Raw genomic sequence first — 21013 nt, forward strand, 5'->3', positions numbered from 1 at the left:
TGGATATTCTGAAAGTGAGAAGTTACAGGAATAAAAGTCACGAATCATCAGCTGTTCTTTTTAATGATCACGGACAGCATATTTTATTAAATATAAATTCAATTTTTAACTGTTGCAAACAGGAAAAAAAAAATAGCTGAAGCCAAGTTTGCATGGATAGAAAAGTGACATGGCTTTGAGAATAAGAGATTGCAAGCTGAAGGATGGGCTCTGCTGAGATGTGGTGGTGGATTCATCTGGACAGCAGTAACGTCTGCCCATGGCTCTGCTGGGACAGCCTCCACCCCAGCCACACACAGCCAGCCCCAGTGCTCCCCTCTGCTGATGTTCACAGGAGGCCTGGGACTCCTCAAGTGCAGCCTGAGGCTGGCTGAAATGAGGTGTGGTGACTCTGCTTGCTGATGCTATTTGAAGCCCACGCGCTGTCAGAAGGCACACTGCAGGATTCCAGGCCAAAAGGAAGCAGGAGCCTGCTGCCATGCCAGGTCCCTGTGGGGACGACTCCATCCATAGCGAGTTATCAGGTTTTCAGGAACCAGCTGTTCCCTGGAGCATGGCTGCAGAGGCACCCAACAAGTGACTGCAAAGTTGGCTGTGTGTAAAATGTAAAGAAACAAATGGAAATACCGGTAGGTATCTGGGAACTCGTGTTTTCTCTTTTTATCTGAGACAGCACAATGAATGGAAAGCAACATTCAAGCACCAAAAGTTAGCAGACTAAAGATAAAAATATACCAGTTGCTAGGAGATGGCATTTAATCTAGAACTTCAGGCACTAAATAAAAATGAAGTTATAAGAAGAAATACTGCTTAGGACTCGGAACAGCACCAAGCAAGTGGCCGTTTGTAAGAGGGACCAAAGCTGCCATGGGCTGGGGCAATAAGGAGGGCTGTCGGCAGGTGTGAAGCAGAACTCACGCCAGTGATGGGCACTGCAGGCAGAAGGCCGCCCTGGCTGCGGCCAGGAACGAATTCCATTCCTTTCACACCTCCCCAGGGTAACTTCCATCTCAGAGGTCCCGTTGACCAAGGCTGGTAAGCACCTCTGTAATATTTGGTCATATCGTATTAATTGGAAGGACTGAACCGTACGGGTCCCAAGGCCACGTGGAAATTCAAACCTTTCATAGATTTGATATTTCCAGAAATCCTGAACATGGACACATGATTTGTTTAAACTTGCTCAGGATGGTGCTTGTTGGAGTGATAAATAATTTCTTTGGGAAAGAGCCAAAGTGCAGAGTCCATGCTGACGCCAGCAATCTGCCAGAAGGCCTGGATATAGTCAACAGTTGATATAGTCAAGCTTGAATGACCACTGGTAGAGAGGATACTCAGAAGATTCACAGGACCATCTCTGCTGGCCCAGCTTCTCTTCTGAAGGATAACTGCTGGTTTCTGTGGCCTCAGCAGACCCATGTGTGCTGGCAGCAGGCTGTAATGTGGGTACCATGTGCTGTTAATGCTGACGGCAGCACCTGGCATTTCCTCACTGTGCAGTGTGGCCAGCACAGACGTTCCCTCACACCTGGAACTGCTGTGTGCCAGATCTCCTGCAGGGATGGGGATCTGGTTGGGCTTTGTTCGGTTCGTTTGCTCAATCCTGACGGCTGCGTGGGAGAACATCAGCTGGGAGTGCTGGTTGGCATTTTTGTCCTTAGGTGTGGTTTAGAGCCCAGCCACCAAGGTACTGCCCACAGCTCTCATTTTGTTTGGGAGCAGTGGGCTGGGACCAGATGACCTCCCATCTCAGCCTCGCTGTGAGTTTTGCACCAGCAACAATTCCAAAAGGGCCTGGAGAAATCGGGACAGAAATGGGCTTCTCAAAGTCCTCCAGCAGCTGTTCCATGTTCAATTGATTTTTAAGTTCTATTCTGATCTGGGGGCAGACTGAGTACCTTTGTCAGCAATACATCTCCTAAGAGGCCTGGAAATAAATGCCGCTTGTTCTGGTATCTGGGGCTAAAAATAAAGACCAGCTTGGTATGATAAGCACCCTCAAATTTTAGGGACCACAGATGTGGGCAGCAGAGCTTTCAAACATTAACAGCAATGTCATCTGCCGTCTGGGCAGCTCATGTCCCACAAACACAGGCTGCCAGTGCCCTCATCTCTGGTGCAATCTCTAAAACAATCAATGGTCAACAAAAGGCAGCCGAAGTTGGGTGCCTTACATAAGCTCCATAAAGCTGGAGGAAGCACTGCTAATTCAGCATTAATTGAAGAAGGAAAGACAACAGCAGGGGACTCACAGGGGACCGATGCCAGCCTGATGTGAGTTGCAAGGAATAGGAAAGGGAAGTAGAACCCATTTGTCTGTTAAGATTCAAGATAGGTGAGATGCACCCACTGTGCCCAAAACTAAACAGGGGGGAAAAGGGGGGAACAGAGAACACCAAGTCTGCTCCTCACATGAGGGAGAGGCAAAGGAACGATGCAAAACATTTCTGAGATCAGCCAACAGCAGTGGTGAGGGGGATTCTAAACACTGAGATACTCAGAGGTGCTGGCACCCACCGCCATCTCTCCTACTACATGGGAGCTACAGGAGCCAGATATTCCCTGCCAGGTCCTCCCACCTGGCCAAGCCCAGCAATACAGTGGCAGTTCCAGGTGCAGCAGCACTGCTCGTACCTTGGGCAGCCCCAATTCCTGCCTGAGCTAGTGGCTCCTCTTGCTCCCCTGAAGCAGGAGAGGGATGCAGCACAGCAGCAGCAGCCACTCAGGGCTGGTGATGTCCCCCTGCTCTTGCAGGTGGGAATGGGACTGGTGCCTGCTTGCCCCATGCAGCAGCAAGCTGGCACAGAGGAGCCAGGGTACTTTTATCTCTGTGATTGCATTTTACCTTTTGATGCCCTGGATGTTTATTCCTTTATCACATATTAATTATTGGCATTCTCTAGGCTTCCTTCTGTCTTAATCTGATTTAAGACAGACATTTGCATTTGAAAAGTAGCTAGCATGTATAGCAAATCCTTTCCCTTGGTTTCCTATTAAGGTGCCCAGCTTTGATGTATTATATTAGTGCTGTTTGCCAGGGGTGAAATCGGCACACCGCCTATGGAGAGGCACTTTCTTGGCAACCTACTGCCTTCACCCAAGGGCAAAGCATCCACCTCCCCTGGCACTAACGCCAGTTCCTGGCCGCAGCTGCTCCTCTTACAGTGGCCTCTGGAGACCGTGTCCTCTTCACAGCACAGGCTTAGGGGTAGGGTTAGGTCACCTAATGGTCTTCTCAAGGGTGTGAGCACAGAGGTTGGCATGCATCTGTCATGAGAGCCTCAAAGCTATAACCTTCCTCTTGCAGTTGGTCAGTTTGGGAATAAATGTGGCACTGAGGGATGTAGCTTGATAGATTAGTTGATCTTAGGGGTCTTTTCCAGCCTTAATGATGTTATGATTCTATTCTATCACTCTAAATAAACCATTCCTTTGGTGACTTCAGCACCAGCATTCCTTCTCCCCCACTTCCATTTTTTTCTTGCACTGCATTGTTTACATAAGTTAGGTCTTTTATGAACTTGCCCTGAGCCCAATCGATCTGTTTAAAGGGGCACAAAGGGCCCACCGGGGCCACGGGGGCAACTCACTGGTGTTGACTTAACAGAGAGGATGAGCAGTGGCGCGGGGCTGGAGGACCAAAGGTGGGCTCACAGTTGCTGATCTCAGCACAATTGAGTGCAGGCAACCAGCTCCAACCCACCTGGGGTCCTCACTGCTTTTGGGCAGCTTTGCCAGGCTCGGCCGTGTCCCCAGGGCTGGTGAGGTGCCAATGTCCCTGAATGGCAGTGTTGGGGAAGTGACAGCCTTTGGAAGGAGCAGTGCTGGGGCAGAAGACCCAGCCCTCCCAAAACAGCACATCTGACCTCAGCCTTGGTCAAGGAGAATCAGCTCCAGGTGAACTCACTTCCTCTTAAATGCCCACATGGAGCTTTGCATCAGGCTGAGCTGTTGGCAGCGAAGTTAAATTGTTACAACCTCCACCCGTGGACCAGAGTTAGAGCAATTTCCAGAGCTCATTTACACAAGGGGATGGAAAAGTTATTTCGAGTCAACAGCCTACACTACTGTAGTAGTTATCTGAACAGGTGGGGACTGGGGGAAGGAGGGACATTAGCCAGATGGTGAATCATAAGCTAATCAGATTGCCACCCATGTTTGCACCAAAGGGAAAAAAAGTGGTGCACGAACACACCACACATTGCCAGCGTCAGAACTGACTCTGCAGTGGCCCAAACTTTTGTTGGGCTTTGTTGGGTTGCCTGGCTGTGCTCCTGTTGGGTACAGGGCTCTTTGAGAGCCACCAGAGATTCGCTGTGCTCTGATGACCCACCATTGTGCTGTGCTTCCTCTGCATTTCTGCTCTGTATGAGGAGTGGATGAGCCACAGCCCCCAACTCCTGTGAGACACTGGCAGCCCCCAGCTGGAGCCCTGGGCTGGAGGAAAGGAGGAAGTTTGGACACTGGGAATAGGTGGATCATGGAGCTGGTCCCTGCCTCTTCCAAAGGCTGGGCAAAGAAAAGGAGATGGACTCTTTAGCGGGATCTTTGCAATAGGATGAGGGGAAATGGTTTCAATCCAAAAAAGAGGAGATTTAGATTGGATATAAGGAAAAGGTTTTTAACAGTAAGGGTGGTGAAGCTCTGGAGCAGGTTGTTCAGAGAGGTGGTGGACACTCCATCCCTGGAAACATGCAAGGTCAGGCTGGATGGGCTCTGTGCATTCTGCTCTAGCTGCAGGTGTCCCTTCTTATTGCAGGGGAGTTGGACTTGATGGCCTTTAAGGATCCCTTCCAACTCACCAGATTCTGGATTCTATGAAGAACCATGCTGTAGCCCAGGGTTGGGCTGCACCGCCCAGGCACCTCCTCACAGAATGCTGCCACTGGGCACTCCTTGGAAAAAGCAAACAAACAAACAAATATAGAGACTTAAGTGGACTAAAAATAAAACCAAATTGCAGTGACACTGTTGAAACTCCGTTGATGTCGGTGGAATTCCTCTCGCCTTACAGCAGCGAGAAGAAAATCAGACCTAAAGTGCTGAGGCTGCTGGCAGCTGCTTGCCTGTTTGTGTGTGCAGTGGAGAAAAGTGCTTGTTTGGTGCTGATTGCAGACTACGGAATAAGAGCAATTTCTCATCCCACCTCCACAGAAGCTATTTAAATAGTTCTACACCCACTTCAAAAGATGCTCAGTTAGAAAGGGAGTAAATCTGGAAGTTATCACTCCTTGAAGGAAGGAGAACCAACAAACGGGCTCTGTGCAGGCTGCCAGCACTCTCGGAGAGCTCTTCCAATGAAGCCAGGCAGCTGCAGAGACAGTGCGTGCTCTTGCAAAGAGCTCTGAATGCCACTGCTGAGATGTTTGGTGCTGCTGGCTGACCTGAGGAGCTGTTGGCTGAGCCTGGCTGCATGCAGGAGGTCAGACGTGGCTGGCACAACGTATACTCTGGTGGTGCATGGGGTCAGGAACAAGTGGCACAACCCTAGGACAGCACAGGCAGACCTACCTGACTACACTGTGTTACATAGAATCACGGAATTGTTTGAGTTGGAAGGAACTCTTAAAGGTCGCCTAGTCCACCTCCTCTGCAATAGGCAGGGACACCTACAGATAGTGCAGGGTGCTCAGAGCCCCTACAGCCTGATCTGTTGTCAGCAAGAGGCAATGCAACACTGATCTTGCACGTCTCCAGGGATGGAGCGTCCAGCACCCCTCTGGGCAATCTGTTCCAGTGCCTCACCACCCTTAATGTAAAATCTTCTCCCTTACATCTAGGCTAAATTTCCCCACTTTTAGTTTGAAACCACTTCCTCTTGTCCAAACCCACATGTTGGTGGGCTCCAGGTATTGCCAAATTTGGCTGCACCCAGAGACCTAACGCTGAAGGACGTATGCACTAAAACCACAGAACCTGCCCTGAGGAACCCCTGAAACGTTACCATCATGGCTAGCACAGCTACTTCACACAGCCATCCTGCTCCATCCCGAATCCTGCCTGACCCCACAGCGAGCTCAGGAAAGCTGGCTTTCCTCCAGCACAGCTCTGCTGTGAGATTAGTAACTCAGTGTCACAAAGCCTCTGGTTTTACTGTCTGCTTCATGTCACGGTAAGTCAGTGCCTGAATGGCTGTCCCTCCACCCCACCTAAAATCCTCACCTCCTTAACAAAGGGCAGTTATGTTTTTCCTTAAAAATAAACTAATTATAAAACCAAAGTCAGTTTCTTACACTTAAATAGCCTCTGTAACAACCAATTATTTCTGAGGACACGAGAAACAGCTGTTGCAGTGCTGAAGCTCAAACAGTTACATCTCGGCTATTTATACGAGTAAGAGTTGATATTTTTATTCCCATGTGATATTACCAAGACATGATAAACAACCATAATGCTAGTATTAATTTGTGGAGCAAAGATCACTGTAATTTGCTCCAAGCTGAGAAATTATTTTAATGCATTATTATCATTGCACAAATTACTATTGCAAAGTGTGCCTTTTTTCCCTCATTTCCACTCCCCCCACTTTGTTCTTTTTTGATGAAGCAATACAACCCCAGGAAAAAGGCTGAGTTGAGGCAGAGTAAACCAACCTTCAACCTGCACAGAGCAGGGAGTGGGTGTCAGAAAGGCCTTCCAAAGTTGAACCCGGCGCTACCAAGCACTGAGTGAGGCTACTTCCATTAGAAGGTAGGGAAATGTCAGCAAGGAGTCAGCACCTCTCCCACAGCTCTCAGGGGAGGGGTTTTCTACAGCTCCTGTGTGTACATCTAGAATCATAGAACATCCTAAATTGGAAGGGCCCCACAAGGATCACAGAGTCCAGTTCCTGGCTCCACATAGGACCACCCAAAATTCAAACCCTATGTCTGAGAGCGTTGCCCAAACATCTCTTGAACTCAGACATCTGAGGGGCCATGCCCACCGGGCAGCCTATTCCAGCGCCCAGCTCACCTCACCCGAGGTGGGATCTGTGGGTGCTGAGCACCCATGAGAACCATGCTGCTTTCCTTCAAGCTCCTCATGCCATGACTCCAGGCCCTTGTAAGGTTTTCTCAGCTTTCTGGGAACCCTGGCTGCACTTGGTCATGACAAGCGCATCCATGCCACAAAGGCTGGCAGTCGGAGCTAATTAAGCCATGGGTGACACAGTTTAACAGCATGCATGCCTATCACTGAGACTTTCCAAGTATCTCAGCTGTTCTGTGCTCTGATGCTGCTTTTTCTTTCAAGGATCACAACACACTCGGCAGTAGCGATAAATCACTCACGGTGTCCTGTCAGCCGGGGAAGCACCATCAGCCCCTCTCAGAGGGAAACCCAAGGCCCGCAGACAGCCTAACGGCACCATTAGCCCAGATGAGGCTCTGCACAGCCTCACCAAGCCAGAGATAGAGCTCAGCACTTCTCAAGGTGGAAAAAAAGAAGACAAAAAAAGGGGGTCAGACTGGTGAGAGCGGGGTACTTGAGCAAGTCTACAACCCCACAGAGAGTCAGATTTACTAAGAGGTGTAGGAACCAGGTGCTTCTCGTGGGGCAATAAGGCATGGAGGAGTAACGTGTAGATGCTCGGCTTGCCACGGCCAGGGGGAAGCATTGAAGCATCCTCCCTGAGGTGTGGGAGGATTTTCCTACCAGAGGCTCACTGTGGTACCAACTGAATTAGACCCCAGGCACATCCGTGGCACTGCGGGGAGTGTAACGGGTCCTGAAGCCAGGGCGTCAGCCTGAAGTGGCTCCTCCCGTGTCAGCTTGGTGAAAAATGATGCATGCATTGGCATGTGAACAAAAATGCAGGAAACAAGCGGATGTTCAAGTGTTGAAGGTGCTTGAATCCTGCTTACAAGGAGCCAGAGCAAAGCAGTTTCAGTAAGGTGAACACATGGGGGTCACTTTTGGCGTCCTATGTAGGCAAACACTTTAAGCACAGTTACTGGATTAAAAACTGAGGGGCTTAGTTAGAGATGGGAGCATTCCAGCACTTCCTCTTACGTTTTATGTGGATTTCAAAGTATTTTCCAAGACCCAAGATTGAACCCTAGAGGCAAAGGAGATGGAGGAATGTCCATTGGGTGAGTCAGGGACATTACTCAGCAGGTACGAAGAAGGTGTATCCAAGTGTGCAAAGCAGTAAGGAATTTTTATGTAGGAAAGTTGGAAGATACTGTGGACTTCATAGTCAACAAGTCACGTGGTGGCTGAGCAGGGAACTCCGTGCAATTACAACTTGGAGGCATCAAAGCCTGCACCTGGTCACCAGAAGGAAGGCCCCCCAAAAAAAGCCCTCTCTGATTAACCTCTTTAAATCTGGCTTGGGGTGACTAATGCAGATTGGACAGGTGGAAGGGCACAAAAGGTGAAGGACTGGGGTCAGAAGGGCCGGTAGCCCTTGTCAGGCCACAGCCAGGCCTCCTGGTTCTGTCAGCACCTGTGATGCCCACAACAATAACAAACAGCAGCTAATGGTAGGCTTGTAAAGGCAGTCTTCAGAAAGAGCAGTGATTACCACAGCTTAACAGCCCCATTAGGGGCACACACACACCTCCCCAGGTGCACCCAGTGCCATGTCATCCAGGCCCACTCACAGCAATCATATGGCACAGGTGGAGCAGCAGTGATCTGGAGAGTTTTATTTCACTATGTTGTAAAATGACGTCATTTCAGCCTGTGTCCAGATCCAGACATTTTAAAACTTAAGTCTATATTATGAAGCTGGTAATGGCTTCAGCACCTCCAGTGTGGCACAGCTCTGCAGGAAGCATCCTTCCTGTGGCAGTGAGGAGATCCTCCGTGCCATGAAATCACCTGCACCCGATCCTCAAAATCAGCTTGCAACAGTTCTTGGCACAGACAGCACAGCTTGCAGGCTGCTTTCTGTTTGAAACCGGTCCCCAGAGGCTTAATTTGCAGACAGTAATGGGATTCCATCTTCCTGCACTTGACAGAAGGTGCCTCTGCAAGCAGCCTGAGTTCACCTTTCAAGAAGCTGACCTCTTTTTCTTCAGCAGCATCCCACTTTTGGCATGTGGGCTGTGACAAATGTTGCAAGGAAGGCTTACAGGGTTAATACGCACATTAATATTTAATCCTGCTTCCTCACCATCACGTCTCAGGCCAAAACTTCTGCCCCCCAGACCCAAATCTCTGCTAGCTATCAATAACGCTTCACTCCGTGAACATGACATTTTCTTACCATTCTCACTCCTTTCTTCTGCTTCAAACCCTGGCCTCCTTCCTTCAGCAGTCCTTTCTACAAACGAATTATTGCAGAAGGGAACACTCTCCTCTCAGCTCCAGTTGCAGATCCAACCCCATTCACTGCCAGCAATGTGCCCTCCGCAGCAGGCTGTCCCTCTCCTCACTGAAGAGGCACAGTGCCTCCACGCACATAATTTCTTCTCAGCTCCACAGAAGCGGAGGGGGACAAGAAAACACAACAGAAGCCCCGGGGACATGAAAGAGAATGGGGTCCCCAGCACACTCCATCATGCTTGGTGGCTAAGCTCACATGACTGAAGCACTTACACCCACTGGGGGTGCAATTGCCCCTCACAGAGCGGCTCACGCACGGGCAAAGCTATAGCAAGCTGGGCTGCTCACCATGCTCCTGTCCCATCCTACAGCCCTGCTCTGAGGTTTGTCAGACGGATTTGCCCCCGTGAGCACAAGGCTTTCCCAGCGCACCGGGCTGCCAGTCACAGAACCAGGTGCCAAGGAGCAGAAGAGACGATGCACAACAACATCGCTAAAAGTACGTTCAAGCATTTGGGTGATCGCTTCCACTAAGCGGCGGCGGTAGCAGAGGGCAGGGCGGGCACTGAGCACAGCCCAGCACCGCTCACCCAATAGCCCTGGGACAACCGCCCCCAGCCACACTCGTTCTTCTTGGATTTTGTTATGTTTGTTAAATAATTGTTATTTATTTTTTTTTCCTCCTGTTTTTCGGTCTGCCCCGAGCGCCTGCTCCCAGCCCCGAGGCGACGCAGCACGACGGTGCCGGCTCGGCAGGGGGCGGCAGCAACAGCGGGCTGAGTCAACCCCAGCCAGGCCCAAGCCGACCCCCGGAGCAACGTGAACTGCGCGGGGCTGCTGAAATCTCCCAGCCACAGGTACAGACGGGCCCAACCCCACAGAACTCTCAGCCCGCAGGAGCGCAGCCAACCCCACCACGGTACCCGGATGGGGACACCCGCTCCCGCCACCCCTCCGCCCGTCCCCGCGGCGGCGGCACGGCGGCGCCCCCCGCCCGGCGGCGGCTTATGAATGGGTGCAGCGGAAGCCCCGCCCCCCCGGACGTGACGCCCCGCCAATGGGGGCGCGGGGCTGCGTGGCTGGATGAGGTCAGCGCGGCGGGGCCGGGGTGGGGGCGGCGCGCGGGGGGCCGGCTGAGGCGGGGGTCGCGGCCCGCGGGCGGGCGGGCGTGCAGGCAGGGCGCGGGGCTCGGCAGCCTCGGCCCGGGGGAGGCGGGAGAAGGCGGGAGGGGCGGGGAAGAAAGAGGAGGAGGAGGAGAAGGAGGCGGCGAGGATCGGGAGCTGCCGCCGCCGCATCCCGGGGGCCGCGCGGCGAGGAGCGAGCGGCGCCGGGGCCGGGCGGGGGGCGCCGGGCGATGCAGGGCTTCGTCAGGCTGCGGCGCGGCGCCCGCCGGCTGTGAGCGCTGGGGCCGCCCCGCCGGGCCGGCAGCCGGCGGCGGAGAGGGGAGGGAGGGCGGGCGGGAGGGAGGAGGGAGGGAGGCGGGAGCGTGGCGGAGGAGAGGGCCGGGAAGGCGGGAGCGGGGCTGCCCCGGTGCCCGCCCCGCGCGGGGGGCCGGCCCCTGAGTGCATGCGGGGCGCCCCGCCGGGCCGCCGCCGGCCCGCCGCCGCCCGCCGCCCCTGAGAGAGCGGCGGCGAAAAGTTCCGGCGGTCGCCCACATGCGCAGCCCCAGCCCGCGGCTTGGGGAAAGGCGCCGAGCGGAGGTGGGCGAAGAGAGTTTGAAGTGTTTGCCGGCGGGAAGATGGCGGACCGGAGCTGAGAGCGGCGCCCGGCGAACTCGGGCCGCCCCCGCCTTCCTCCGCAGCCCCCCGGACCCCCGCCGGACACATGCAGGCCAAAAAACGCTACTTGACGCTGCTCTCCGCCGGCACCTGTCTCGCCCTGCTGCTCTACCTCGGAGGCGTGCAGCTGCGGGCAGCCCGCGCCCCGCGCCGCGCCGCGCCGCCCGGTAGCAGCCGGCATGGCCCCGGCGCCGAGCGGCCCTGGCCCCGCTTCCCCGACGCGCTGCGGCCCTTCGCGCCCGGCCCCGAGGGCGGCGGCGCCCGCGTCTCCCCCCGGCAGCGGCGGGACGCCAGCGCCGGCCTCTACCGCGGGCGCCGCTGCCGCATGGAGTCCTGCTTCGACTTCGCCCTTTGCCAGAAAAACGGCTTCAAGGTCTACGTGTACCCGCAGCAGAAGGGGGAGAAGATCGCCGAGAGCTACCAGAACGTCCTGGCGGCCATCGAGGGCTCCCGCTTCTACACCTCCGACCCCAGCCAGGCGTGTCTCTTCGTGCTCAGCCTGGACACGCTGGACCGGGACCAGCTCTCCCCGCAGTACGTGCACAACCTCCGCTCCAAAGTGCAGAGCCTCCACTTGTGGAACAATGGGAGAAATCACTTGATTTTTAATTTATATTCCGGCACCTGGCCCGACTACACCGAGGACGTGGGCTTTGACATCGGGCAGGCCATGCTGGCCAAAGCCAGCATCAGCACCGAGAACTTCAGACCCAATTTTGATGTTTCTATTCCGCTCTTTTCTAAGGATCACCCTAGGACAGGAGGGGAGAAGGGATTTTTGAGGTTTAACACCATCCCTCCTCTCAGGAAGTACATGTTGGTATTCAAGGGGAAAAGGTACCTGACAGGGATAGGGTCAGACACCAGGAATGCCTTATATCACGTCCACAACGGGGAGGACGTTGTCCTCCTGACCACCTGCAAGCACGGCAAAGACTGGCAAAAGCACAAGGATTCGCGCTGCGATAGAGACAACACCGAATACGAGAAGTAAGTGAGCGCTGAAGCCGGGGTCCCGCGGGTGGGTCAGTGTGTCTGTGGCTGCTCCACGCGGTGACGGCCAGCAGACCGTGCCCAGCAGAGTGTCCGTGGCCCTTGGGGGGCAGAGGTGCTGCTGGGGATGCCGTGCACCTGGCGCTCCCCGAGCAGTGCCCTGCCTCGGAGCTGAAAGAGTTGGAGGCCAAGGGCTGGTGCTGCCACACCGGTCGCTGCCGGGTGTCACAGCCTCGCGGCTCTTGGCCGGAGCTGACAACGCCGGACAGAAAGGAGGGAAGGGAAACGCTGTGCTGATGCCCTGTGTGCGAGTGCCTACATCTGTGTGTGAGGATGTGTGAGCGCTGTGAGCGCGGTTTGTGTTTAGCGCTCCGTGTCCCGGCTGTCTCCTGTGCTGTGCCGGCAGTACCGGATCGCCGTGCCGTTACCTTCCTGAATGCTTTTCAGGTTTGTGTGTAGAGCTGCTGGGAAAATCGCTTCTGAGGGACTACCTCCAGCGCTGCCGTGCTGATTAAGCTGCGTGCAGTCGATCTAAATGCTGACCAGCACCACTGCCTGCAGAGTGAAGTTTTCCGTGAGAACGGTTTCCACGTTGAAGGAGGCAGACGCTGAATCGAGCGGAGCGGCGTTGTGCCGTGCAGCCAGCGGCGCGTGGTGGGGCTGCGGGAAGGGCTTTGCAACGCTCTGTGAGCGTGGGTGGAAACGCTCCTGGGGAGGAGTGGTGGAGGAGCTCCCGTGGCATCGGCGCTGAGCAGAACTTCCCGTCGGCCGCTCACTTCCCACCGAAAGCGGCCACGGGGGCTGGGAGGGTTTGGTTTGAGAACACCAAAATGTGGGTCCATCCTGGTAAATCTGCCCCGGAGTGGGGAGGCAGCAGCAAAATGCTAGGCGTTTAGTGCCACTTGCTGTTAGAAAGCTTTTAGTGGTTGGGGATGCAATGATGCATGCGTGGAAAAAACCCAGTGGGGATACAGAATGAAAAGCAGAAGCAGCGTGGAGATGCTGAGCTGAATTTGCGCTGTTGGTGACAGGGGTCCCATGGGTCTCCCTGCGGGCACTGGGAGAGCAGAGCTGTGACCGTGGCCTTCAGGGTGTGCTGTCGTTTGGCAGAGGAGGAGCAATCTGAGCCAACTGTGAGATACGAAAGGTCTGCATTATTTACTGTGCTCCACGTTGTCTGGTTGTCACAAAAACAAACACCGGCCGTTGTTTGACATGAGTAAGAACTTTTTTCCCCCCCAGCCGTAGCATTTAGTCCTAATACAAGATACAGCTCTCCTCCTAAGCTTTGCGTTTTGCTGCCTATTTCTCAGGGCTGAGTGCACACACAGCCCCCAGAGGTGTGCCATGCTGCCTGCTGGCACACAGCTGTGCCGTGCTGGTGGTGGCTTCTGCATTCCCTCGCAGCGCCGCTGGGTAAGACAGGAAGTGGAAAAAGATTATTACCAGAAAATGAGATGATACAAAGAGCTGAGGCACACTGAGCTCCTGGCGCTCAGACACCATACCGAGCGGTTACTGAAGCCCTTTGGCCTTGTGTCTGGTAAGAGCATCCCTCTGTGGTGCTGCTGCCCTGTGCTGCTCAGTGCCAGCCAGCAGCCACGTGTGCCATCTGCTGATGCTCGGTTCTGCTTCACCATTAGGGCACTGACCCCACCTGGAGTTCTGTTGGCTCCATAAACCTAACAAGGTCACATCCCAAGGGCATGTAACTGCTCTGCTGGGCAAAAGGCTCAGGGACTCCGCTCAGACTATTCTGGCAGCTGACCATCAGTAGGACTGTGGTGCTTGAAAGTGTCTCTAAGCTGGACCTTTGCTGGCCTGAGAAAACTGTGGGCCTTGAGAACCACACACACAAAGCTTTTGTAGGGCTTGTTCAGCTCAGGTCCAACAATGTGTCTTTGAGGTTTTAATCGGGGAAAGGGTAAGCGCGTTCTCCAAGATGCACATAATTGCATGTCCATGTAGGACTGGGAGGGCCACAGAGCATTCTACTGCTCCTATGCTGCAGCACTTTGCAGGGCTGAGGTGAGCATCGATGCCCTCTCCATGGAGGGCTGGCCTTGATGTGTTGGCTCGATGCGAGGGGCAGAGCTGACTGAGCTGGGTTGACCAGGTGGTCAGATTGTAAAACACAGTGATCTCATGTCAGTGAGGTGGGGTGTGTTCTGTTACCCTCAGTGCAGCACGCACTGTAAGTTACTCATTGTGGAGATCTATCTACTGCACAGTAGATTGAACAAGGTTTGTGTGTCTGCAGGTTATATTCCTTCCTCTCTGGGAACATGACAGAGCTAAGAAAGGTGCCCTCCTTACCCATGGGAAATGTAAAAGCATCTTCTTTCACTGGGGGGAAGGTGAGGATAGCATGTGTGTGTTAGACTCCCTGAATTGTGCTGAAAGATCCGTCTGTATGTTACAGTTAATCTGCATCCCAGTTACGCATCTCAGCAGATAAAGCAGACCAAAATGAATTGCATTGTTACGATTAGACTACTAGCAAGCAGAACTTAGAGGAAAACAAAGAAAACCTCTGGTTTCTCCACAATGCCTTTGGCTCTGTCAGTCAGACTTTGCCACCAGTTCCCAAACTTGCTCAGAAGGACTTTAGCTTTGAACTTTCCCTTTCACAAAGGGTTAAGCAAGCAAGCAGTGCTGCTGAAGTTTGAAGACAGCCTCTTATTTAATATTTAATGACGGTCTAAATATATACATATGTACAATGTGTTTTAAACAAAGGCAGAATTCATGTACAGGCTTAACTGGTTCCAAACAATTATTTTTTGGAAGGTAATATAAATAGCTATGGATACTGAAAGAAATTGTAGAATGTGATAATTTAATCAAGGCAGATGCGTAGATTCACACAAGAATAGGGATCTTTCTAGGAGAGTAAATAGTGCTGTCTGTGGTGGTGTTGGCTGTGCAGCCCTGCCTTCAGAAAATGGGTGCGTAGTGCAGAGATACACAGAAATGTGAGGGCTCGTTGTTCAGCACCTTTATTCCCGAATCTGTGCAGGATAGCTGTAGTTAATATCAGTAATGAAATGATGAGGGAAATAAAACAGAGCACATAATGAACAGAATCAAAGAGAGAAGGCAGGAGAAGAGAAGGTAAGCAAAATTTTTGGACAACCGTAAACTTCTTTGTGGTGGCGGAGACGTAGCGTAGCTAGGCATTCTTCATAGACTTAGTGCTTTTCAAGCAGTCAGTGCTCAAGAAGTGTGAATAGCACGAGACCAAGCAGAAAGCTGTGGGACAGCATGGCATGGGACTGGACTGGCAAGAGGAAGCTGAGGGCTTTTGGTAAGAAGTGGCTGCCCTTAGACCTGCTTAAGGCTGCCCAGATGCAGGCAGAAAGCGTGCTTATATCTGGGACAGCCCTGCAGGGTGCACGGGGGCCTTCAGCATGCTTGTGTGAGGTGTTACGGGGAAAACACCCAGCCAGATGCATGTGTGTTGCTTTCTGTAATCCCTAGTGCGCTGCAGGCTTACCTGGTGTGCACTCTACTGGTGGAACGTGTGTCAATCACCGCTGCACCTCCTGCCATAAAAGCACCGTCCCGAGCAAAGGTTACAGGGATGTGCAGTGAGCACACAGTGGGAAGAAAAGCAATTTCAGTTTTGTTTCCTCCCCACCGGAGCTTATGTACACATGTGAAAATAAAGAAGTGCCGGGCACTAGGGCTGAGTGTGCTGCTCACAAGACTGGCATGGAAACATGCAGGAAGGCTCAGGCGTGCCTGCTGAGCGTGTGATGAGAATCTCGATGTTGTGCATGTATGTGCGTGTTTTGAACAAACGCAGAATTCCTTTTTCAACACCTCGAGCTTCAGTGCATTGTTATTAGAATATGAAGGTACGTTACTGATGTGGTGTTAGAGATCAGCTTTTATGCAGCTGTTCAGGACAGGGCTGAGAAATATCTGTGCAGTCTGTCTGGAACGGGTCTGACCCTGAGAGCAGTGAGCTGAGCTGGGACAGAACAGGCCCAAGGATCCCAAATATCACCCGTCTGTTTCTCGGGCTTGGGTGAAACTCAAGAACTGCTAAGAGACCTTGGGCGTTTTCCCAGAGTGTCTTGGCTCCTGCAGAGGCCTGTCCCCATCAGACCGCTTTTTTATTTTCATATCAATTTTCAAGAAACTGGAAGTTTGCCTGTTCTACAATGTATTTATTCCAAAGAGAAGTAAGCAGGTAAATAACAAAGTTCCCCTGCCTCAGCACATCTTGGTAAGGCACAACATTTGTTGCAACATGTTCCTCCCCTGCTCAGTGCATATCAGGGTGTCCTAACGTGTCTGTTAGAGCAGGTGGGAAAACCTGTGAGTTCTTGAGAAAGGTGCAGTGCACGTGCCCCCAAAGACACCAAGGTAAGGATGGTAATTGTCACTGATGCATGCCATAAGGGGACATTGTGCTGGCACCCCACAGGTGTGTGCTGTTCATCCATCCCACATGCTCCAGTGTCTGATCATCCGTCCCACTTGCACAGGGTCACGCACTCTGCCTGTGGGTGCATCCAGCCTCCCTCCTAACTGAGTGATTAAAGTTCCTTGTGGGGTGAGTTATTGTTATAATTGCTCGCTCCAGGCTTTTCTACATCGCTCCTGTCAAGCGTCTAACCCAAGGCTGTGTGGTGACAAACTGTTACAGCAGGTGGCTGCTCTGGTCCTTTTTCTGTAGGCAGAAATGGAGGTGTTGCAGGATAATTTACTGATAAACAATTATCACTGTGTGGCAGTAGAACAGAACTCAAAAAAAAAAAAAAAAGGTCCAAGCCATTGTTTCCACATTATGCAGAATTAAACCTGAAATGGGTCATTGGCACTTTGTTGAACCCAAACCAACACTGAGCTGAAAGTCACGATTCTAGCCTGGACTGAGACCAGCTGTGCCCTAGCAAGATGCCTGTAGCAAGGTTGCATATTAGAATCACAGAATCACAGAATTGCAAGGTTGGAAACGACCTGCAAGATCATCTAGTCCAACCACCCTCCCATTCCTGTTAGTACCACAAGCTACTAAACCATATCTCGTAGTTGGCTATTAGGAAAAATTTGCTCTCAGGAAGAGGGATGAGGTACTGAAACAGGATGCTGGGGGTTGTGGAGTCACTGTCCCTGAAGGTGTTCAAGAACAGAGTAGATGTTGCATTGAGTGATGTGATTTAGTGGCATGGAAGTGATGAGTTGATGGCTGGACTAGATGATACTAGTGGTCTGTCCAACCATAATGATTCTTTGATTTTAAGGATATGCTGCCCATGCCCTGCATCTGCCTCAAGAGAAGGATAAGTGCACGTACAATATTGGGAAAGTTATTGCATCCAACTTAGTGTTGGAAGATCAAACTGAAACTTGGGTTTCAGTTTGACTCTGCTGGAAATAATCCAGCAATTTGGCCCATATACAGCCTTGGAACAGTCCACTGAAGAGGAAAACGGCAGCTGACTGTGAGAGGGAAGTAAATGAGACTGGTGGGCACAAAACACTTATTTACTCAACAGATGTGAGTCAAGAGAATGTGCTGTAATCTGATGATTTCTGGAGTATTATCTGTGATTGCTTTCCCTTTCTCACTGTGAGGTTTCTTTCAGCAAATCCACAGAGTTCCGTGGTCTTTGGTAAACACACTGCTGTAATACCCAGAGGAGAGCAGTTGGTGGGCATACAGATAACTGGAAGTGAAGCAATGGCCACATCCTGCTCTGGTGGCTTTCTTTTTCAAGGACTTGGCTGTAGCTGGCGGATGATGCAAGATGCGTATTCCTGTTCCGTGTTGTAGGGAGATGAGTTCAGCACACAGGAATGTGTAACTTTGGGTTATATTTAAGGCTCTGCAGCTTTCCAGGATGCTTAGTTTTTGGGGGCATATGGGTGTCCTGGCCAGCCTACACTCACTGTTATGCTGGGGGGCTGCGAGTCCAAGGCAGAGCATGCTGGCAGTGGTACTTTCTTCTGTGTGTGGAGCAGATGCTGTTTGCACAGCTTGAACTCCTGCACTGGGAGAGGCTGAGGAGGATGCTCCAAGCAGTCCTTGTCCTGGAATTGCAGCGGGAGGTGGCTTGCACACAGCTGGATGAGAGATGGGCATGCTGGGGCTGTAGAGGAACCTAGCTGGAGGAATGAATTCAAGATGAGAACAAAAGAGAGGAGATTTGTTTCACATGAGGAAAGAGAAGTAATGCTTTAAGAAATCCAGGCACTTGCTCAGCAGAATTTTGTGCCTAGCTGCTCTGCTGAGAAAGAACCTAAGCGAGCATATGCAGTTAGATGACTTTCAAATGTGATGTGACTTTCTAAAATAGTACTGTGAATGGGAATAAGGAAACATAACTTTGAGCCAGTTGTGGAGGTTGGGACTCCTCAGTCGTGAGAGGAAGGAGGTGCCATTTTCTCTAGACATCACACAAAAACTAATTTGTTGTTTTTTTTCAGGTTTCGTAGATCACGGTGCATGGTCAGTTTCAATATATGAACTCTTTGTTTCCCACTGCTTCTTTTGGACAGCTCTAAGTGTCATGCTCACCCATGTGCTGAGGCACTGCCAGTCCTGGTGCCATACAGAGAGCTGCACAGTGCTGCGAAGGAGTGCAGAGCTGCCCGTGCTGAAGTGGGCTTCCTTCCCCCTGGTTTCTATTGCAGAGATAGATGAAAACAAAATAATTCCTATGTTCCTAAGTGAATTTCCTGTTTGTTCACTTTTTTTTCTCTAATATACTCTTTGTGTCTGTGAATGAAGCAGAATTAGGGCTAATTTAGTTGATTGGCTGCAAAACAAAAGTATTCAGTGCTAAGAATGGGAAATGAGAAGGCCTTTCTGAAATGTTACTTTTTTGCATAATTGTAATAGGTTATAATTATACAGTTAGGCATTCGACAGCGTGTTGGCTGTAAACACGGTCAGGAGAAGCGTCTGGCTGCTCCCGTGTGATCCCAGCACGGTCCCATTGCTGCAGCACAGCACTTCGGCAGGACGCTGGGCTGCAGGCAGTGCAGCTCTGTTCCCCTCCCACCAGATTAGCGCTGCTCGATGCGGCTGTGTCAGCCCATGGACACAAATCAATGAGATCAATCGCTGCTCAGCTCCTCAGCAGGACGGAGCGCAGCGCTGATGGCTGCACCCTGCCAGTGGGTCCTAAATGGAAAATGTGTGCTGGAATGTTTTAAAGTAGGTGTGGGGGACCTTGTCCTGTTAACGATCAGTTCTTTGATGCTGCAGAAGAGCGTAGATGTCCATCCATCCTGGATGTCCAGCCTTTTGTCTCGCTTGGGCTGCACTGAGAGAAGAGAAATTGTCCAGAGCTGCATCTGCAAAGGTTGGTCTGAAAGTAATGCCTTTTAATTATTTCCATGGAAGCTGCAACAGATACAAAGAGCACAGTAACACTATTTAATGGAGCAAAGTCTCAGCTACAAAACACTTTTTCAACACAGTCACCTCTATTAGCTATGCATTTTCATAGAGCCTGTGGAGGTGACTTGCTGTTGCCACTGCTGAAACGCAGCGCCTTGCTGTGCTCACATCCACTGTCTGGGCTCCATGAAGAATCAGCAAATATTGATGAATGTCAATAGGTGCAGTTTTTTCTGCATGGAGGAATTTGGTAACACACCTTTGCTTCATACGCACTCCTGTGTCAGACACTCTTCTGTCAGATTGCCCCTCTGCTGCCATCTGTTGCATGACAGCAGCAAGTAACGGGATATTGGTGGGAAAGGTCAGCCTCTGCTGCTGTACCAAAACCATCTGCCCCTGATGTCACAGGCCAACATAATGGAATAGGAGGCATTACTTTCGGAGCAGCCCTCATTAAATATGTAATAAAGTTAATGTATATAAGTAACAGAACTTATTATTATTTGGATTCCATTAAGATGCACGTTAAGAAGAGGGCAGTAAAACTAGTGGGCTATCTGTCCCTGTTTTTGTGAAACTACAGTATCAGGCTGGTGCACTGGCAGTGGCAATTGCAATTTACAGTGAGTTCTCAAGGTGTTCACTAGAGATTCTTGATGAGATATTACTCTTCTGTGTTCATCCTTGGAAACAGTTGATCACAAATGCATGTACAACCAAAAGCGATGCCATGATGGTTGTGACTGGGCCAGGCCCCTCTATGGGGCAGATGCAGAGCTGCTGCCATGATGGCATGGAGCATGACACAACCACAGTGCTGTCAGTGGGTCTCAAGTTGGATGTGTCAAGTGTACATGATTCCCTAAAACATCACAGCTGTAGGACACAGAGGCTCCCAGCCTGGTGAGAGCGCTGCAGGATGAGTGTGGCCACATCACGCTGGGTACAGGAATGTGGATGGGAGTGTGACTGCAAACCTGAAGAAGAAGAAGAAGCTGTGGAAATCCCCTGCTGCTGCAGAATGCCTCTCCTTGTGGGTTCCTGCGTTTACAGCTGGAAGTGTGCACAGGAAGCAGGTTAGCAGGGTTCCTCTGGCTGTAGTGCTGGGGCAGATGTGACCTGCTGGCCATGGGCACCAAGCGCTTCCTTCATGCAGCTGCAGGGAGTTTAGTTACAAATCTTGCTTTCCTTTTATCCTCTTTATAAAGTCTTGACTTCTGAGCAGATCTTTCCCTGCAAACAATGGCAGATGCCCGTCACAGCACCAAACTGCTGGTGCAGTTGGGTAGTTCTGTGGGTGACTGCCCAAGGCCCATGGAACCTCCCCCTGCTGAGTCTGCAGGAATGAAATCAGGGGCAACCTCTGGAAGTCAGAACCTTTGTCTTGAGGGGAGGACGAGTCTTTGTTTTAATGGCTGGTTCTGTGTCTGAGAAGGTTGGAATGGGTGTGCCTGCTCAGGGACTCAATCAGCTGCAGCAGGAAGATAAACACATAAATGTTTCATCTCCTCGATTTGTCACCGACCGTTGTGCTGGGTGCTAGCAGGTTTTTTTAATTAAATATAATTTACCTAATCCCAGTGAGAAACATAATTACAGGATTTATTTTGTATCCTGCGATTTCAGA

At 51.6% G+C, this 21013-nt stretch overlaps 1 protein-coding gene across 1 annotated transcript in view; it reads left to right on the forward strand.

Annotated features, from left to right (window-relative positions):
- The first annotated feature begins 10827 nt into the window (after nucleotides 1-10827).
- Nucleotides 10828-21013, forward strand: part of EXT1 (exostosin glycosyltransferase 1) — a 164083-nt gene continuing 153897 nt past the window's right edge. The window contains exon 1 of the mRNA XM_048940758.1: nucleotides 10828-12020. Coding sequence (XP_048796715.1) covers nucleotides 11077-12020 — 944 coding nt within the window. The 5' untranslated portion in view covers nucleotides 10828-11076. The remainder of the gene's footprint in view (nucleotides 12021-21013) is intronic.

Source organism: Lagopus muta, chromosome 3, assembly GCF_023343835.1.
Source record: "Lagopus muta isolate bLagMut1 chromosome 3, bLagMut1 primary, whole genome shotgun sequence".
Lineage (NCBI taxonomy): Eukaryota > Metazoa > Chordata > Aves > Galliformes > Phasianidae > Lagopus > Lagopus muta.